The 21,483-nt window shown below is 42.3% G+C and overlaps 1 protein-coding gene across 4 annotated transcripts in view; it reads left to right on the forward strand.

Annotated features, from left to right (window-relative positions):
* The window catches only part of GLI3 (GLI family zinc finger 3), a 216,348-nt gene that overhangs the window by 186,972 nt on the left and 7,893 nt on the right, over positions 1–21,483 (forward strand). For all 4 annotated transcript variants that reach the window (XM_072853542.1, XM_072853543.1, XM_072853544.1 and 1 more), the window contains 4 exons: positions 12,950–13,099; positions 14,651–14,815; positions 17,460–17,750; positions 21,001–21,328. In XM_072853542.1, coding sequence (XP_072709643.1) covers positions 12,950–13,099; positions 14,651–14,815; positions 17,460–17,750; positions 21,001–21,328 — 934 coding nt within the window. The remainder of the gene's footprint in view (positions 1–12,949; positions 13,100–14,650; positions 14,816–17,459; positions 17,751–21,000; positions 21,329–21,483) is intronic.

Raw genomic sequence — 21,483 nt, forward strand, 5'->3', positions numbered from 1 at the left:
ATTTCATTGCAAAAAGTGGATCAGGCATTATCTCCTAATCTGAACTGCAGCTTTATCTTACTGCAGCTCTAAGGAAACACTAAGTGCATTTACTGAAAAAAATCCTACTATTCAACAGTCTCTTTCTGCAGACAAAGCATTGGTATTTTTTCCATACAAGCAATTTGGATGTGTCCATGTGGTAAGCGCAGGACTCTTTAAAAAAATTAAAAAGACTTACTGATTGATTTACACAGGACGATCTTGCTGAGGAGTATATTTTCGTTCATTTTAAATGGATCAGTGTTAGCTGTGCTGTAATCATTTAAAAAGTACTAAAAGCAGAAGAAAGTGCATGCTTTTACAAAATGTGGTCCAAGGTTGAACTAAACGAAGTGCATATTGTTCAACAAATCCTGTCTACATGCTTAGTCTTACTGTCCATATGTTTAATACACTCCAAAGAGCAGATCCCATTTAATTGTCTGACATTTACCTTGCTATTTTGCCCCATTAGGAGCATAGGATTTTCACTAAAAGAAGGCAACGGTTTAACTTTTTTGTAAGGGATCAAGTACTTTGCTAATCCTTCTGTGTAGATAGATGACCCATTGTACCAGTCTGGGAGTTTGGAAGACTTCAAAATCTTATTAAAAGAGTACTTTTTAGCTTTTCCTTGTTCTACCTTGCTGTAGCCTTTCATAGTTGGCTCATGGGATTAAGCGGTTTGTCTCTGCTAATATAAAATGATATAAAGCTGCTGTAATATATGGTTACATTTTAACTCAAAGAGCCTGTAGGTACTAACCTACTTGCAGTCTATTTCCAAACCCGTGCACTGAAATGCAGTGTAGATTTTAACAATTTTTTCTCATTAAAACCGTACAATTTTTATAAAACAGCTCTGGCTTTATATATTCATTTGGTGCACCACAGTTGTTGGGAATTTTGCTGGGTACTTTTTTACTTCCATTTTTTTCTTCTCAAGGCATCTTTACTGTTGAGCATTTATTTCTTGGCTCCACCACTCTGGTCTGTGTTGTGGAATGTAAAGATTAGAAATCTCTTCCCATTTGATTTTATTGTGAACATGTCCTATTTTAAAGGAAAATATTATTACTTTGAGCGTGGTTTGAACCCCTGGCTCAATAACTAACTATAAGAGCTACTAAAGCCCCGCTCCTGCAGAGAGCCCAGTGCATTTGGACCCAATCGAATTTAATGGGCTCTGGGCTGCCATAAGAGCCCGTGCAAGCAGAGCAGCTCACAGAATCAAGATCTGCGCATCTCAGCTAGAAGCAATGGCTGGAATTTATCAAAGCCCAACAATATGGGGGGAGAATAGTTAATTTCAGGTTTAATATATACAGCAGGTCTGATTTCCATTGAAGTTGGATGAGTTATGGTGGCAGGAAGGAGGCCTATAGATTTTTGTCTTCTCCAGCGATGTGGGAAAGCATCCAAAGTATTTAGTTCTTCTGCCTCGTGTGTGCTGGTGTGCTTCTTACAAAATCAGGATGGTATTTTCATTCTTCATACTATTTGCAAATAAGATGAAAAAACTTATTGTAATGCCCCTTTATGATGACTTCTTTCTCAAGTGTGCTGGCAGTCCTCCTCTGTGGTCTTTTTTTGCCAGTGAGAAAAATCCAGAAATAGAATATATGCTTTTAAGCATGTTACATTAACATCTGTAGCAGTGCTAAGTGCCAGGCTGTTCAGGTTTGGGGGTTTTTTTTAAGGTAAGGCCTGTTTTTCATGTATGTTTTTGTTAAAGATTGTACATAGCTGTATGTGAGTTCAGATTTGTAAAGAAGAAAGTCAGCCGTTGCTCGCGTTGGGTACTGCCTGTGAGGGAGTTTTAATGGGTTTTAACTTGGTTTTCCTGGAAATTCTGTAGCAGTTGCACGTGAAATCAATTTTTATCCCTAAATGCAAAGATCAGGAAGCAGAAAATTTTGAAGTTGAGCCTAAGGTGGTTTTCTCTCCTTCCATATTCAGTCACTCCTAGAAGGTAATCAGACAGTGCATTTCCTAGGCAACACTCACTGGTAATCTCAGACCTAGTGAAGGGCAGATGTTTGGTTTCAGACCAGTCTTCACCCTCTTCCCCATCCAACTGTAGGAAAAACTCTGCCCTTGTTTGTGCACTACTGTTTTGACTGTGTTGAGGGAGGAATGTGTAACAGATTTGTGGAGAACATGGAGCTCTCTGCAACAAGGATCTCCTCTCTTGTGAGCTTATGGCAGGAACAAGCATCACACCTCCTTGCAATCATGCCATAGAGCTGTTTCCTGAAGGCAGGAATCCTTCCTTCATCTCAAGCTGTAGCACTCCTGCCTGTAGCCGGCTCTCAGAAAGCCTGTGTGCATGTGTGATGGAGAAAGAAGGAGGGAAAGCAGCAGAACAGGCTGAAGATCATCAGCGCGGGACTAGGGTATAGGATCTGGGAGAAGACGACCTTCAGTCACTATTGCATTGTAAAGGCCACCACAGTTTCATCACTTAGCAGTGGGTCTTAAACCCTTCAGCAAACAGCCTTTGCTCAGTCTCTTCTTCCAGCCCAGGCCTTTTGAGCCAAGTTTGAATTCTCTGTCACTGGTGCACACTTTGCCTGGCTTCTTTCTCCATCTGCTTTTCTCCTTGTTAGTCTGTCTTGGGTCTCTTGGTTTGTGCTGCAGGCACCAAATTACCCTAAATTTTTCTCATGTGACCTTTACACAGAAGGCAGGTAGAATGTGGGTGCAATTTGGGGACCTAAATGTGAAGTGCATAAATACCACAAAGTGAGCCAAACATGGATACGTAAGATTATTTTTCTTAAAGTGATTTCTGTGCATGGCTGAAGTCTTGGTGAAGATGAAAGTTGTAATGGGGTTCTACCTGTCAGGTTGCCTTTTCCAAAAGGGATTACGCTCCAGCAAAAGGCTTTCTTGCTGCTATCATAGCAGTTACCTGGTCAGTGCAGCTCTCAAATTGTGCATCTGAACACACACAGTTTGCACCAAGAAAGATGCTGGAGTGAGTGGAAGTTGGAGGAGAGTTTACCAACGTCCACACAGTGGCATGGAGTGCATAATACAAACTGCAGGAGTTGTGCACAGGAGTGCACTGCAGCAGAGGCAACCAGGAGGGCAGCCAGACCAGGGAAGTAATGCAGATGGCAGATGGGTAGAAGAAAGTGGTGGGTGAAATGCCAGGAGCAGTCAGCTTGCAGTTGACCCCTTGTACTCTTTCAGGAGCAGTGGGAGGGGTCACTTCTTCCCTATGGGCTCCTTCATCCCAGTGCCCCAAGAACTTGGTCATCGTCATGGTCACCCTGTTGCATCTTTCCCTGCTTCAGCAGTTCTCAGGAGAGCAAGGCATACCTTTGGAGGGCAGAGACATAACCAAAACATCCTTGTTTGAGGACAGTTGACTTGAGCACCTGGTTCGTGGTTTCCACTTTCAGTTCCTTCACTTCTCTGCTGCAGCTCCCTTACACAAATACAGTTAGCCCTGTCCTTGGGCAGGTCACAGATTCAGCTGGTTGAAGAGAGAGGTGGAGCTTTTTTTTTTTGGTAACATCACAAAATATGGAAGCTGTGATACCTTGCTTGAACTGAGGCAAATGCAATACAGAGCAACAGTGCTGGAGGAGCTGGCAAAGCCCAGTTATCACAGCAGCATGCAATGAAAAATTATTTCCATATATTTGGAAAAAAAAGTAAAGAAAGCTGGAATTCCTGTAACATACCAGCTTCACCTATTAACCTCCCAGCTAGTAATACAAGAATGCAACCTTCAAGAAAGAGATGGCACTTGATTTTAGACAGAGTTATGAAGAGAACATCAGAGAAGAAACAAAGCTGAAAGTCATCAAAGCATCTTTCCTACCACTGTAAAAGTGGAATGATTAATGTCCACAACATTTATGTTGATGTTCTGGCAGAATCTTGTTTATTAAATTTTCAGGTTTAGGAAATAAAGATGCAATTTCTGCCTGTTGCTTTATAGCTGCATGCTCTTACACAGGAAATCAAGGGAGAGCTGTAAAACATTGCCCTTGATGGAGCTGCATTTTGCTGCTAACAGACTTAACTGTACTGTATACGTGAATATATGTATATTAAATGAAACAAGAACAAGATGTGATGTTATTGGGAAAGAATCCCCGCAATATCCCATAAGTTCCATGCCCTCCTCAGAATATCTCAAAGCCTACCGAAAAGCTGTCCAAAACCTGGAAACATAGATACAGGCTGAGGGAGTCAGTTCCCAGCCTGACGAGGAAGCTGTGTTTGCCCTGTTGGTATTATATCATATCCATACTGTATAACTACTATATCAGAGATTAAAAGAAGGTCATGCTGTATTATGAACCGCTGTCTTTATTTTTAGGATTAGATAACTTTTCTCTTTTTTTCCCCCCACTGATTCTCTTTATGTCCTAAGGGCAGATCCTTTCTCTTGGGTCAGGAATGTAATAAGGCAGGTTTTCCTCTCTCCAGGATATTGTGTCTGTCTCACTGTGTTTAAATTGCCACAGAAAGCTCTTCTGAGCAAAATACAGTATTTTCTTTGTACAAGAGCCAACGATTGACGTATCCTTGGGGAATTCTCTGTCTTTAGCATTTAAACATACAAGTTGGATATGTTTAACCTATTGATAGGCAACGAAGACAACTACAGAATTTATTGCAAGAGAACAAAAGGAGAAGCAGAAAGAAAACATCTTTTTTTTAACTTGGGGATTGAGAACTTTTATTGCTGTTGTTAGAGCAGAGAGATAAAAAAAAATAATCAGACCTACATTTTCAGCTGAAACAGAGAGGTGAAAAGAAAACATTCCTGCTGGGTTGTGTCCTTTGAATTAGTGTATTCCTGTTTATTAGTAATACAGTTTCACGTTTAGAGAACAAGACTTCTCCAAGCCCATACATAAAAAATTATCTTATTCACCATGGCTTGGTTAAACAGAATTTAGGGCAAAAAGATGACTGCTGCTCAGGCTTATACTAAACTCCACAAAATGCAAATGTTCATTAATTATTATTAGTTTGACTGCTCTCGGTCTTTGTGCATTCCTCGCTTCTGAACTTGTATGCCACATGAGACAAGAACAGTCTCCTTCCATGTGTTGCACTGACCCCAGATCTTTAATACATTTTTAAATATGGCTTCTTAAACCCAGTCTTCTCCCAGTGGCAGCTGTGCTGGCCCAAGATAGCTGTTGACCCCAGCTGTTTGTTGCGACATCTCTGAGGTTCCCCTCAGTCTGCCCTTCTCATGGGAATGCTCCCTTGGATGCTGGAGTCAAAACAGCCAGATTAACCCAAGCCCTTTGGACCGAGGCAGGTGAATAAGCAGTTTATGAGCTACTGAGGCAGTGATGTTGGAAGTACAGCAACATCTTGCTAAGAAAAGGTGATGAGCTGTTATGGGGCAGAACCTTGCAGCATCTCGGCACAGCCAGAACCTGATGTGATACCCCCCCGCCACTTTCCTCCTTTCTTACTGTTTCCATCCTCTCTTCCAGCTGTTGGTTTCCATGCTGCCTTTCTCCTGTGCCTGTCATCCCTGTCCATCTACTTCCGTGGACTGTCTCAAGTTATAAATCATCATTATTTTTTAGTTGACTTGGGCTTCTAATTTTGATCCCTCCCTTTCTTCATTGACTGCTATTGCCAGTTCTCAAGGGACAGAGATGGGAATCCACAACGACACACTAATAAATGAGCTTCAAGCATGAATTCAGCTGGAATGCTGACTGAGGTCTAATTTTTTTCTTATAATTAAGTATTTACAGTTACGTACACAGAGTTCATATATTAAGTTTGTAAAATAGTGTAAGTTATATTCCTGTTTTCCACATACTTCACTCCTTTCTGAAATAACCATCTTTTTGACTGAAACTTCCTTTATTTGGTGATTTGATTTTTCTTAATGAGTAAAACCTTTTTAGTCACACTGGAGTTATAAACATTTGCGGTACATATTTTTTTATACTGTTAAAAAAGTCACACTCCTCTCTCTCACATGTAACCCCAAAATATCTAATTACTGAAATGTGGTATGCCACTAGTCCTCATTTAGGTTTACAGTCATGACCAAAGCTAGGAGGAGTGGGGGGGCTTCATTTTTTAATAGTGGAAAACTTTGAAAATTAAGTATTGAGATTGAATGACAAGATCAAACACTGTGGGGTGAGGAGTGCAGTGTGCAGACAGAGTATTTAGTGCATTCATTATACACAGAGGGAATTGCCATGCAGTGCTTTTAAGATCCAGCTGATTTTAACTGTGGGTATTCGTTTCAGCAAAGGTGTCAAGACTGTTGAGGTGCTGACCTGCTTTGGGCCAGATCAGCGGATTGTATAAATTGTCATGTTGCTAATCAGTGTTAGCAGAGATCTGTCACAACAGCATTTCTTAAATCTTCCATAAAGTATGTAAGACAGCCGCAAGAATTCTAATAGAATAACAATAAATGCATCCAAAGGAAAGGAAGCAGGAGTGGAGATGATAGTTATCTGAGCTTCTCCACAGGCATGTGCCTATGCAGAAATGCAGAGTTCTTCATGTATAGCTATAGCTTCGACTTGGCTTTGGGAACTGCAAGCAGCTTAAGCATTTATGCCACCATAAAGGTTTAAAGCAGCTTAAGTGCTTCTTCCGTCTCAGGAACTAAAAATGGCTTAAGTACTTATGCCACCCTAAGGACACGAGGTCAAAAGCATACTCTTGACTTGTGCAGCAGGGAGGAGACATTAGTCTCTTGTGGTTGTTTAACCTGGTTATGCCTGCAAATGATCTTTAGTAGGGAAAGGACAGACAGGATCCATACCTATTTTCCAGCAGATAGGAGGAAATTAAAATGCATGCATTGTTCTAAGAGAGAGTCACAGAGGTTAGAGAGAGACTCGATTGCAGTGATTGGAATGTGTCCAAAAAGTCTGCTGGGGATTTCACTCCACGGAGATGCAGTTTTTTTTCCTTCTCACAATGGGATTTCTATTGTCGCAAGATATTTCCTGCCTCACCAGGACCTCCTTTATATCCTAACTTCTTTACAAAGCTTTTGTCTGTCCATCTTGCTGTGGATCATGGAGTTAATCTTTATCGATATGTTAATGAGATGGTAGGGAGGCCTGCCTGATGTCATCTCTTAGTTGCCTGACTACCTAAAATGGTAGTGAGGAGCAGTGATGAGCTGTGGATTGCATCCCTGGGGAGCAGGCAAGCATGGGTACTTGCTTAAGTGCTGCCCTGTCACTTTTCTGAATGCTGATACTCCTTTTACAATCACTCAGATATCTCAGGAAGCTGTGTGGGTCAAGAACCTCAAAAGTATGCACACCACTCATGACCAAGTGCCTACTTTAGTGGGAATCAGAGACCTGAATACTTCTATGCATGTGGGCTTTAGCTTTCCTGGGCTTTAAGTCTCTGCGTCTACTGTGGCCGTAGCAGTAGATAGTATTTCGCAAGGTTTGTTCTTAGGAGGGGTACATTCACAAGCTCTGAGGTACTCAGGTGCTTTGGTAATGGTCTCAAGTCCAAAGCAAAGGAGAGATCTGTACTTACACCTAAGCAAGGACAGGGAAGTTTGAATTCTGTTACGCCAGGTCTGGTGAGCTCTGGTATACTTCACACTATTCTGGTCAAGAAGATTGAAGTCGTACTAGAGCAGGTGAAGAGGAGGGCTGAGAGGACCACTGAGGAGGGATGGACTAACACAGTCCTGGAAGTGTCAATGAGGAACCTGGGAACAAAATGACAGGCAGGACACAGGGACTTCCACAGCTCAAGCCAAAGGAGGGTAAGAGGTGGAATGAGGACTCGGTCATCCTAGAGAAGACCAGAAGGAACCAGTTTATTTAATCCAGCAAATGAAGGCAGAGAGGAGAGTGCTGTCTGTCAGTTAGTTGGGGTGGGGGAGGGAGAGAAATAAACACTGTGCAGGGAAGCAGAGCTGTTTAAGCTAAAGGATAGTGTTGGCACAAGAACAAATGAATATAAATTGGCTGTGAATAAATCAAAGCTAGAAATTAGTTGCTAACCAGCAGAGGAGTGAGTTCCTAGAGAGCCTTCCACTGGGACCAGAGGGAGCAGATCACCAATGTACTTAGAAGACAAAGCTTGCTCCGTTTGTGACCAGGATTATGTGTAGTGGGGCTAGCCACAGCGAGGGATGGGCCTGATGACCAGGAACCCTCCTCCTGTTTCTAACTGTATGTGGGCTTAAGGACAAATCTACATCCCCTATGCAAAGCACATAAATAAGAGTGTTCCCTGCAGGACTTACAGGTCAGGGACAGTTAATCCCCTTCCAAACCAGTCTTAGAGCTATCCAGTCTGTTACTGCCGGACACAATCTCTGCACATTTCCTCTCTGCAGCCTGTGGGCTCCGTGACTCCCTTGTGCAGCTGCGGGATGAGCTGTGTTTAGCAGCCGTTCCACTGCAATGCCTCTTCACCATTCGCTCTTCATCTCCTATGCAGCAAATGCAGTGGCTCTGCTGGTTTGGGGGACTTTCTGTGGCAATAGAGGCTAGGGGGAGATTCATGCTAGAAGATGGCTTAAATACTGCTTCTGCTTGATGTCAGTGGTGAGGTTTAGTGAGGAGTTATTTAGCACCTCCTTTTTTAATTTTTAGAATACACGGAAATAACTGTAAGAAGATAAAAGTCTAAAATTGTCATTGTATAATTGAAATTAAACCAATTTTTGGCAATGGTGATATGCCTTCCTTTGTGGCAGTAACATACCACATTATACCAATACAGCATGCTCTCTTCCCAGTTTTCTCCTAGCGTATGCTAGGGTAGTGTGTCTCGGTTAGAAAGCAGAATCAGGAGATTTTCCCAATGTTTTCTGCTTTATCCAACAAGTAACACTTTGCTTTCAGATGCAATCTCAGTTGCAGATGACAATCATTCTTTTTCTGTGGTTCCTAACTCATTTCACTGGTATGAAGGGGCTTTCCTCCTGCTGTTTGACGACAGTGAGAGCACGTTTGGCCTTTGTTTATGTGTTGAATAGCTAATGGGTACCAAGCAGTCAGCTAGGATATGCTTAGTTACTCCTTTTCTTCTAAAAACCACGTGGAGGAGGGAAATAGAAGTTATTGCAGATCCTACCTCCAGTGTCACCTCACATCATCTGCTACAAGATGGAGTTGTGCATACGGTATGCATTGATTATGTGAGAACATGTATGTTTTAAGATGTTCCCTTTTTAAATAGTATTTCTTACCATGTAAGAAACTATTTATGCTTCCAGGACACTGCAGGTTGTTCTTCCCGTTACCTCTGGGTTTTGAGCTTCCCCAGTACAGATGACAGGCCAACTTCAGCCTTGTTTTCAATGAATTTGGTGGCGTTTTTGCTCTGGAATTGAAATCCATCTCAGAGCTTTCTCCTTCAAAGCCAGGGCGTTCTGAGACCAAAATCAGTATTTAGGTCAGCTCCCTCTAATCAGTTTTGGGTATTTTGGAGCCAAATGATAATAGCAACATTTTTTAAAGAAAAGAAAATGAGCCAGGAAAGACTGAGGTTTGGTAATGAGCATTGAAGTGGCATGAAAGTGACTGGTATTCTGCAAATGACCCCTGTTCAGCAGCTTTTTGGAGCTGTGTGCAATGGGAGATAGCTAGTAGAATTCCAGCTTTTAATGGGGGCTTTTTTTTTTCAGGTCAGAAATTCTTAATAATACAGAGCTGATGCTTCAGAGCCTTGTGTTAGCAAACCTGACACTAGGGAGTAATATCATTGGCTTTCATGCGCCTATTTACTGTAATAAGGATTACCAATGTAAGTAAAACTTGCAGGTTTGGGCCTACAAAATTAAAATAAAAGCCTTTTCACACCCTGAAACTGCATCAAAATTCAATTTCACCACGAAAAAAAAATCCTTCTGATCTAGTCCCTGGAATGTGACATTTCATGGGTGTAATAAGGTTACAAACAGATTATAAATTGAAACCCTGTAAATCCTTATTGTACTGTACCAAAGCTTCTGCTTTGCATAATACTCTTATTCCTGACTGTTCTTTGTTTTACAAGCTCAAAACTATTCATTCCCTCTCATAATAGAGACCAGGGAGCCAAAAACACCGTGCAAAATCCAAAGGTAATTATCTGAGTCAAAGGACCTGAATGCCAGAGTTCACAAACTTCTGAACTTTTCTAATTGCCGTTGTTTGCACAGTGAGACCTCCCTCTTCCTTTAAACATGTTGTAAGTATTGCACATTGTTTCTGCCAAATGATAATGGTAAAAAATCCCAGTAGATTTAGTTCCTGTTTTGTATTTGCATAGTTCTGCCTATGTGCCCATAGCAGATGACTGACCAGTTTTCAAATCATAACTTGAGCGAGTGAGGGTGTTTGAATCTGGCCCTTCGTGGTCAGGATTACAAATGCTGTGAATCTCCTTACCTGAGAGCAATGCTGGTTTCTGCTGTTGGCCTCTTACTTGTGCAGATTTAATGTCTAGCAAGTGTCTTCTTCCAGACCAGCCTTCCAGTATTTGGGCACATTTATAGGTCTGCTAAAATATCACCCCTCTGCAAAAAGCAATTGAGGAGCTCACCTGAGAACTAAAGAAATTACTCAGATTAGCAGGGGATGTCATGGGCTCGTTTCTTCTAGGCTTTACCTGAAGGTGAGGATCCTCAGAGGGATTGAATGAGAATGAGATGGCTTTGCAGGTGAGCTCTCAGAGGCCACTTGGAGCATCAGAGCAATGAGGGAAAACAGTGCAAAAGAGGGGTTTGATTGTAGGAAGAGCAGAGGGAGTAGGAAAGGAGTGACAGGATAAGAGAGCAGGGCAGATGAGTATGGAAGGACACAATTGTGCAGTGACCTGAGGGTGATCACAAGATACTTGACAGGGGAGCCAGCAGAGTGACTTAGAGAGGCGAATGATCAAGTCACCATCCTGGGCAAGCTTTGTCAGCCACTGCAGTGAGCCTGGGCTGGGGAGGGAGTGAGGAAGGGAGTTTTACACCCATGAGAAAGGCCAGTTTTAGAGGATGCTCATGCTGATAAAGACTAGAGGTCTGGAGCAAGGAGCAAGCTCATTTGCAGGGACAAAGAGAAACAGTGTCCTATGGAGAATTTCTCTGAAAGAGCATCCATGGTGCCTGAGTGTCCACACAGCAGGAGGTAAAGGGAGGTGCTGTTGTGAACTGGTTGAACCAGCCTTGAAGTTTTTGTATCAGATGGAAAGCCTGTGTCTCACACTCAATTTTCATTTCTCTCTTGGCCGTGTAGGTTTAACCAGATAACTCACAGTCTGTAATGTTTACAGAAAGATTTGGCCAAAAATTACTTTAATGCATTGAGTTTTGTCCTGTTACTTCTTTCTCTTTCAGGAAATAAGAGTGCACATTAACCTCATTGTACTCTTCCGATGCCATTTCACAGTGCAGGGCATCTGTACACTTTTGGTACAGGCGTGTGTAGTACGAATGGACTAGAGATCTGCACCTGAAACATAAACTCCTGCAGATTACATGTTGTACGTTGTCCAGCACATCTGCTCTGTTTATGCGCTCTGCACCCCATCACAACTTTTAAGAAATGGCAATAAAGTTCCAGAAAGAGAAAAAGTGCAGTCATCTTTTATAGGCAATGCACATCTGTTTGACATGGCAATGCTGCATAATTGTGAACATAAGTGATTTTATTTGGTTTTCTGATTGTTTTCAGGACTTTAGAAAAGATCAGGATTATCTTCTTTGTGTTCCAGTATGAACTACTGAGTTTCTGTACGGCTGCCTTTTTCTGTGAGCTACTTATGGAGCAGATACAGATTTCATCCCTGTGCTGTGATCAAATATAAACTCTGGAAGGAGTTTGTCTGGTACCTTGATGGAAATAATCGCATTCGCTGAGAAATACGGCCATCTAGTGGCACAGCTAGCAAGCTGTGGTAGAAAGTACAGCAACGGTGAAATCTCCGAGGCAGGCTTTCTCCAAGAGTCCAGGAGGATGAGTCAGGTAGCGCTTGCTGAAATTCCAGCCTTCATAAACCTTTGACAGTCCAGGTGTAGGTGCTTTTGTTGTTTTCGGAAGCTGTGCAAAAAATTCAAACAGTTAAACCTTGAAAAAACAAATTAATCTTGAGGATGGCCCCAATTTGTCTGCCTGTTTCTGCTCAGAAACACAATCAGGGAGAATTAAATCCATATTTAAATACTCTTAGTATGAACCGGTTCTTAGTGAAGGGAACAGACCAAGCTACTTTTCTGGAACAGTAAAAGGTACACAGTCCCAGCCTGTCTCTGGATACACTCACACAGATGACACTGACCACAGCAAGACATGTGCATGCGTGTCAACAGGCCTGGGGCAGGTGTCACTCCCAGAGACTTTCAGGCAGAGCTGTACTTGGCAATGGCAAAAGCTGGCTTGATGGATGCTTCGGTGCTCAGAGATTTTAGTTACTGTGGTGTGTAGGGTTTTGTTTCTGCTGCCGCAACATGTACAGTAACCCAATACATTTACTGAAAGAAAATATGGTGAGTTAAAAGTTTTGGTGGAAACGTGGTTTAGCAGTTCTGTTGATTTTTCAGGTTGCAGGACGTGTTTTTAAAGGCCTGATTTTGTAAACCTGTTTGTGTTGAGTGGCACTTAAGTAAGGCTTCCCTGATCCTGGAAAGCATTACTCAGTGTGGATCACACAAGTGGTGCCATGCATGAGATTATCCAGGAACCGTTTAACAGCGTGTATCCCTGAGACCCGATCCAAAGCCTGTTGACCTCAGTAGAAACAAATTCATGGGCCTTAGTGGACTTCCAATGAGATCTGTAATTTGAACCCCGTGATAGCTTTGGAGCGCTGACAATCTTCTTACTCTTTTAGTACCACAGGATCCTGGTTCACACCTGAGCCTCTGGTGCCGTTCCAATGCAAAGTTACAGTAAGGCTGATGACAGTGTTACATTTCTGTTAAGCTGTAATCTCTCTTCTACCCGAACAGCATATAAACAATGACCATATACACGGTGAGAAGAAAGAGTTTGTGTGCCGATGGCTGGACTGTTCCCGGGAGCAGAAACCATTCAAAGCCCAGTATATGCTGGTGGTCCACATGAGGAGACATACAGGGGAAAAGCCACACAAATGCACTGTGAGTAAAGGGGGCTGAGCTCCAGGCTCGGACAGGGGAGCTGGGGCTGTGCAGGGAACAGAGCAGCGCAGATGCTGCATTCCCTGATCTCTTGTCCATCGGATATTTGTTGGAGAAGAGACTACCATGTCTGCTTCGTTACCCAGAGATGACAAGAGCTTTAGGAGATGGAATTCATTGGATAATTTGACCCATTTCCTCAAGTTTAAAGTGCAAAGAAGCCCCAAAAGGCATTATTAAACAGGGCTTAGTTTGCTTAATTATTTAAAAGCGCTTTCTCTTACAGAGCTACATCTGGGTATTATTGCTGGCCACCAGCCTCCTAATGACTTTGCAATGGATTTCTGTCTTAGACGAAGTACACAAACACTGTGCTCTCCTGTAAGAGAAGATTTATGTAATGCTGGAAGCATTTTAACCTGACCTGTGATCGGGTTTGCCTGGGTAAAATAAAAATCATAGAATCATAGAATCATTTAGTTTGGAAAAGACCTTTAAGATCATCAAGTCCAACCATTAACCTAGCACTGCCAAGCCCACCACTAAACCATGTCCCTAAGCACCACATCCAAACATCTTTTAAATACCTCCAGGGATGGTGACTCAACCACTTCCCTGGGCAGCCTGTTCCAATGCTTGATAACCCTTTCAGTGAAGAAATTTTTCCTAATAGCCAATCTAAACCTCCCCAGGTGTGACTTGAGGCCATTCCCTCTCGTCCTATCACTTGTTACTTGGAAGAAGAGACCGACCCCCACCTCTCTATAACCTCCTTTCAGGTAGTTGTAGAGAGTGATAAGGTCTCCCCTCAGCCTCCTTTTCTCCAGGCTAAGCAACCCCAGTTCCCTCAGCCGCTCCTCACAAGACTTGTGCTCTAGACCCTTCACCAGCTTCGTTGCCCTTCTCTGGACATGCTCTAGCACCTCAATGTCTCTCTTGTACTGAGGGGCCCAAAACTGAACACAGTATTCGAGGTGCGGCCTCACCAGTGCTGAGTACAGGGGGACAATCACTTCCCTAGTCCTGCTGGCCACACTATTTCTGATACAAGCCAGGATGCTATTGGCCTTCTTGGCCACCTGGGCACACTGCTGGCTCATATTCAGGTGGCTGTCAACCAACACCCCCAGGTCCTTTTCCGCCAGGCAGCTTTCCAGCCACTCTTCCCCAAGCCTGTAGCGTTGCATGGGGTTGCTGTGGCCCAAGTGCAGGACCCAGCACTTAGCCTTGTTGAACCTCATACAATTGGCCTTAGCCCATCGATCCAGCCTGTCCAGATCCCTCTGTAGAGCCTTCCTACCCTCAAGCAGATCTACACTCCCACCCAACCTGGTGTCATCTGCAAACTTACTGAGGGTGCACTTGATCCCCTCATCCAGATCACTGATAAAGATATTAAACAGAACTGGCCCCAGTACTGAGCCCCGGCAAAATTACATTGAGCAAGGTTATGAAGGCTTGGAAAGTTTCTAAACTTTTATAGGTCAGCTTTTTACCATTGTCTGCAAGTCCAAAGATTAAAATTAATCCAGACTTACTTCTTTTCTGCAGTTTGAAGGTTGTACAAAGGCCTACTCCAGGCTAGAAAACTTGAAAACGCACTTGAGATCTCACACTGGAGAGAAACCATATGTGTGTGAACACGAAGGCTGCAACAAAGCTTTCTCCAATGCGTCCGACAGAGCCAAGCACCAAAACAGGACTCATTCCAATGAGGTAAGTAAGCATGGCTTCAAAAAAATAATAAAATCAGGAGTTGAACAGACTTACAATGTGAACATAGAATTTATTACAGAGAACAGGCACAGAAACCCTCAGCAACCTGAAAAGGCTAAATTCTAGATAGGTCTTACGAGCACAGTCATTCCAGTGTCGTATGGACCTAAAGAGGCTGTGGGTCATTTTATTAAGTGGAAGAGAGGTTTGAAGGAGGGGTCTAATGGAAACACACGCGTTAACCAGGGTCAGATCCGAGCTGAAATGCTGGAGTCGTTTTTCCCTCCAGAGCTGGAGGGGCTGGTCCATCGCCCAGAGCACGTCCCCTTGCCTGGGTCGGTGGTGACACCTGGCGGCTGCTGAGCCATGACTCCTGCGGCATCTTGCAGCGTCCTTGTCGGCTGCTGGGGACAGCTGTAGGGAAGTGACCAGGGCTTCGCAACTTTGGGTTGCCCTGCAAGTTCTGAGTTGTGCCTTTTCCTTCTTCTCTGGGGTCTTTTACTCTTCTTTCTATCCTGAACAGACCTCACAGAGTAGGCATACAGTGGAGAGAATTTGATCTTTCTCAAGCAAACCAGCTGTGGCAGTCACAGCCGTCTCCCAAATCCTCAGTGTAACAGCTCTTTATTACTGTGTGTTTCCCGTTACTGCTGCCCCCTCTTTCAGGAGTCACACCATCTTCATGCCTTGTCCCTGTTGTATTGTCCCATTTCAGGTTACACAGGGAGTCACATCATCTCAAACTCACATCGTGAGGGAAGCCCTGTCTCTCCTCCTTGCCCTGTCTCTGTGCTCTTTCTAGCCTAATGCCAAAAATACTGGAAAAGCAGGACATACCAGCATGCTGTGTGGTTTGGACACCATAGCAGGTGTATACATTTCCACATGGCTTGTATCCTCTGTCTGTCAGGTCTGTCGCAGGCATTCACTAGGGCTGGCAGAATCTCCTGGGAGCATTCATCTTCTTCCAGTCCCCTGGTCCCTGCAGCATCTCTTGAGTCACAAGGCAAGCAGAGAGCGTTGCACATCTCTGAGTTCGCCCTGTCCCTGCAGTGTGTGCTCTCAGCAGCCCAACAACTGCGTTGAAGCCCAGCAGCAATTTTATGAATTGTCACCAAGGTAGAAAGAAGTTCATCAGAGTCAAGCCAATAGCTGACAGCTTTTGTTTCATTCACTCTCTGAAACAATCTGTTTATTGCCTAGTTGATGAGTAAGATCCTCACAAACTTGCAGACATGACCTGGGCTCCCCGTTGTTTTAAGATCAGAATTTCATGTCCAACAGTAGGTCACCAAAAAAAAATTTCTGCTGTGCATCATTTCTGGTAGTTGCCGCAGGAAAGTCAAATTAAAAATTTCCTTCAGCATTATTTCCCAATGAAACAGGCTAATACTCTTAGGCAGTGTATACTGATGTAGTGCCATGAATACTATGGAAAGCACAAACCCAATTCAGCACTTCCTCGCAGTGCCATTTTGGTTGTAAGCAGGTAACCTACAGACAGATTTAAAAGCAGCTGAGATATCTTGATGGAGATCTGCCCTATACATATGTAGAAGAGAGCTAATTGATTTGTACTTCCATAGCATCTTGAGAAAGCCTGCCTCAATAGCTCAGCATCAACTTTAAATTGCTCACAACTGTCTTTTTTGCTCCTATTCGGGTCAAGGGGAGGTTTTTTCCTCCTGATGCCAGTGGAAGCAGGCTTAGGCCTAGATAGCCATTAGGATGCTACATTTCTCAAAGGCTCCGCAGTGCCATGTGTAAGCAGACAGAGAACCCCTTTGAGGAGCTCTGCATGAGGATGGTTTTTTTTCTTGAGGGCTAGTACAAGTAAGACTTAAAAATAGTAGTTTATTGGAAACAATTCCGTAATAAAAGTGAGTGAATGATACTTTGTTTCCTGAGGCAATTAAAGTGTTTAGGAAGGGCTCAACTCTTCCTTTCTAATGCTCTCATAATACAAGACCAAAAAAAGTCTGCATGAAAGTATAAGACAGTAAATTTACTTTATTCTGCATTGTTTAGTGAACTAGAGAAATTCACAGACAAAGGAAGGTGGTTTTAAAGAAAATGAGTGATTAGTTATGCTAGTAGCAGTGATAGTAATAGTGCATATGTTGCTGCAACGTTAAAATGCTTACAGAACTGAATCCTGTGCTTTAACATTATTCTGGTGATCTGAAGGGGCCAGGAAAAAATTGTTCCTCAGATAATCCTGTCTGAACAAATGTCCCAACATGTTTTGAAGGGAGTTGTTTGCCTCTGAATGTCAAGGAGTAGGTACTGAGCATCCTAGAAACAGGATATCAGACTACTGAGGGCAATGGACAAGACAGAAAATTAGGCCAGTCTTCATAAATTGCCATAGCTCTGTTGACTCTGCTGCTATGATAAATCAAAGCTGTGCCAGTTCATATCACGAGAGGCTCTGCCCTCTGTGAACTATGCAGCATTAATGGGTACCTTCAAAACCAAGGGGAATTAACAGGTTTGACTAGGTGCAGTCACTGTAGAGGCCATAAATTAGATAACAAATCCACTGTGAAAGCGTGTAACTGTAACACCAGCTGTGCTCCAAGGAGCTCTTCAGGAGTCCCACATGAAATTAAATCTAATTTAAGTGTTTATTCTGGCTTGGCAGAAACCGTATGTTTGCAAGATACCGGGCTGCACAAAGCGCTACACAGACCCCAGTTCTCTCCGGAAACACGTGAAGACTGTGCATGGCCCGGAGGCACATGTCACCAAGAAGCAGCGGGGAGATATCCACCCGAGGCCTCCACCACCGAGAGACCCAGGCAGCCACTCTCAGACCCGGTCACCAGGCCATCAGACTCAGGGTGCAATTGGTGAGCAGAAGGACCTCAGCAACACTACCTCAAAGCGTGAAGAATGCCTCCAAGTGAAAGCAGTCAAGTCAGAAAAACCAATGGTATGCAATACACCGTGCTACTCCCTTTGTCCTTTTTCTTCTTACAACCGATTAATAATCCCTTTATGAAATGCTCAAGCCTGTAAACTCTAGCTCACAAAGTTAGGTTTTGTGAGGTTTTCTTTTTTGTTTACATTGTAAGATGTTTTTAAAGCCTAAGAAATAGCAGATAAAAAGATTACTGCAATATGCAGTAAGTACAGTGTTGGCAACTCTCACAATAATTGTTTCTCTTAAAGCTCCATCTTTTAGAATCAGTATTATTATGAGAAAATTGCAGCTTTCATTTTTAAAAAGGCATTTTCTTCCACTCTCCTGTTTACAGAAGAAAGTTAGAGAATGTGAATCCTGCAGGCTCAAAACCAGAATGTGAAAAAACCCAGGTCCAAAAGACTAAAATGATGATATTGATGATGATAATTTTTGGGGAATGTAGGGAAATGATCAGATTTTAGGGGCTTGAGGTTGTTGGGTCATGGATCAAACTGAAGCAGGCTAAATTGACTTTCTTGAACAGCAGGAGGAGATCTTTTGATAACATTTGATCTCTATTGTGATGTGACCTCTTATGTTAATCTGATAACTTGACTTGACCAAGTTAACCTAATTCCAATTTAACTAAATTGATCTGAATTAAGAGTCTCTGCAGGTCTTTTCACTGGTTTACCTTAATGTATTGCATTAAACCAGCATAGCCTTAAACATTGAAAGGACCTTGTTCCATTTTTTGACATGCTATCTTAAATAAAGAAGTTCTTCTTTCATTTGCCTGCATTTCCTGTGCCATCCATCCTCTCCACAAGGGTTAAAACTAGCAAAGGCAGGCACTCCAACTTCTTCCACATCTGGGTCTACGATTCATCTGGATGCAACCCTTGGGGACTACAAATATGAGCCCTCCAAATTCCGCTCATATTGTTAATCATGCTGCAATTCAAAGTGATTACTCATTAAAATATGAGTTACTGCTATATTGTGCCTAAGTCTTATGCCCAAACTGTGGAGTATTAATCCTGAATTCAGAAACTTCCAAGGGCGCAGAGTTAACTCCTGCTGAAGTCTAAAGGAGATCCTCTACTGTCTTCGGTGATAACTACCTTAGATCACAAAGGAACAAAACCCATTCCTTTCTTGCTTAGCTAGGTAAATCTGTAGCATTATTGAGGCATGTAGATGTTTTTAACATGAATAAAATTTGCAGGAGAGGGGTACTAATGTTGATCGCTTACATAGTATTAAATATTTCTCACTTAAAAATATCTTCTAAAAACAATTCTGTATTTCCTGCTTTTCATTGCTTGTATGAATTAAGTTGTATTTTCTGTTTTTCAACTAATTCAATGTCTTTTCTGTCTAATGCTCTTAAATGTCTTGTTCTAACTTCCTAAGGACAGTGGGTAATAAGGTGAGGGCATTTTAACTTTTCTGCTGTTTTTCTTATTGCAACATTATTTATGTCTTTATTTTAGCCTTCTGCCTGCTGTCCAATCATTCCTTTATTTAGTAATGTGCAATCCATCAAACTCATTCCCAAATGTAATGTGCTGTGAGCATTTTGCAACACTTGACATGTGAAAAATCTGGCTTATATTGGTGAAATGTCTTCAGAAATGTCTTTGTACCTTCCCCTCTAGATGAGACATCCATTTTTTTCTGTATTCCACATCTAGAAATGTATGTTCCCTGTAATACAGTTCTTACTTCTGTAACCTACCTCACTGTGATCTTGACACGTGGCTACAAGAACAGGCTTCTGACCATTAGTACTCTTCTTCCATATGGCATGGAGCTATTGTCCAGAAGCACAAACTCTCTTCTGTGTAATAACAGTTATTTCTATTCTTGTCACCAAATCTGCCATGGCCAGGATTTGGAAATGAACATGCTCAGTGTGGCCTCATAAATTCTAAATATCATTGTTCAAATTAGAAATAATAAAATAGTTATTGCATGTTAATGGACTCCTCAGGGGCATAGGAAGCTACAGTATTGCCATGAATCTGTGTCTTCATTCAGTGATATTAAGAGTGAGAGCTGTCACTGCTACCTCAGAAATTCTAGCCAGCATTCATCAGTAAAATGTGCAAAAAAATCACAGGCTGGCAGGAAAAAAAAAAGTTAAAAAAACCCAAGAAAAACACCAATAGTGAAATACTTACATGAAACTGTTCTTGGGAGCAAAATGATACTGCATGCCTCATGGATTTGTGATCACACTGATACAACCTACATTAAGATATTATGTCCAGAGACTTCTGCCTATCTTGCTCTCTGTTTTGTCTGTCAGTCTATCTGTCTGAGTGTTTCAGTTTGTCAGAGAAATTTTCCCATTCTTTTATGAGTATAAAAAATAAATCAAGCCCATGTTTCCCCACAGCAAGAATTCTGCTAGAGCAGCAGGGAACACTGTTAAGAAAGAAGAAGCTATTGCAGTGGTTTATATCCCCGTAGATTAGCACGCTGTACTGTGTACTTAAATTCTTAAATTTAAATTCTTAAATTCTAATGAAACAAACTATTTGATTCAGTAGATCATCGCCTTCTTGATTCAGGGCAGAGATGGTATAAGTTAGAGCGTGCTGCTAGGGTCACAGGACGCTGATAATATGATACAGTATTTTTGCACTGATGCTTTGTCCTGTTTTATTACATGCCAACATTTCAGGCCAACCGCTGCTCGTAACAATGAGCCTTAAGCTTGGAAAATACTTACATTCTTTAGCCACAAGTCTAATTAAAAAAACCCAAATTCCAGTGTTGTTGGAGTCTTGTTTGTTTGTTTGCTTGCTGCAAGCCTAGCAGTGTAAATTAGACCTCATAACATGGCTGAGTTCTGATTTGGTTTATTGATCTGCAATTTCAATTGGGAACAGCGCATACCCAAAATAGAGTATCCATACATACATGCTCACGAATTACATGAAGTGATAGAAGCAATTACAGGAATAACTGAAATAAATGTCTCATGTAGATATAATGTATACTATCAGCAAGACATTAAAGTGGATTTTAATCTGGAGTGTCCTTTAATCTGGACACTAAAGTGGAGTTTTGCAATGACATTCATTGCAATTAAAATCAATATTCTAGAAAGCTTCTTAATGAACAATCACCATCATCATTTAATGCTAAACTTTTCTTTACATTTGGTTTTGTTTGGCTCCATTTAGATCTGCATTTGCTACACGTTCTTTGTTAACATTGTTTGCTTAATCCTCACGTTCTTTTGTTTCTTACTTCATTCCAACAGACATCTCAGCCAAGCCCTGGTGGTCAGTCTACATGCAGCAGCGAACAGTCCCCCATCAGCAACTATTCCAACAATGGGATCGAGCTTACTCTGACCGGTGGCGGTAGTGTAGGAGACCTCAGTGTCATCGATGAAACCCCAATCATGGACTCTACCATTTCCACAGCCACCACAGCACTTGGCTTACAGGCCAGGAGGAATATGACAGGGACCAAATGGATGGAGCAAGTGAAATTAGAAAGGTTGAAACAAGTTAATGGAATGCTTCCAAGACTGAACCCCGTTCCACCTTCCAAAGCCCCAACCTTGCCACCTCTCATAGGAAATGGTGAGATACACATAGCGGGAGTGGTAACACTTTTTGTCCTTAAATTCATTGCTTGCTAGCACAATCTTGCAACCCTTGCAAAACAGTAGTGCATCTTATGAAACTCAGCAGCTGTGAGAATGGTTCGTAAATTGATCACTTTTTGTTTATCCCCT

The sequence above is a fragment of the Ciconia boyciana genome, chromosome 2 (assembly GCF_034638445.1).
Source record: "Ciconia boyciana chromosome 2, ASM3463844v1, whole genome shotgun sequence".
NCBI classification, from domain to species: domain Eukaryota; kingdom Metazoa; phylum Chordata; class Aves; order Ciconiiformes; family Ciconiidae; genus Ciconia; species Ciconia boyciana.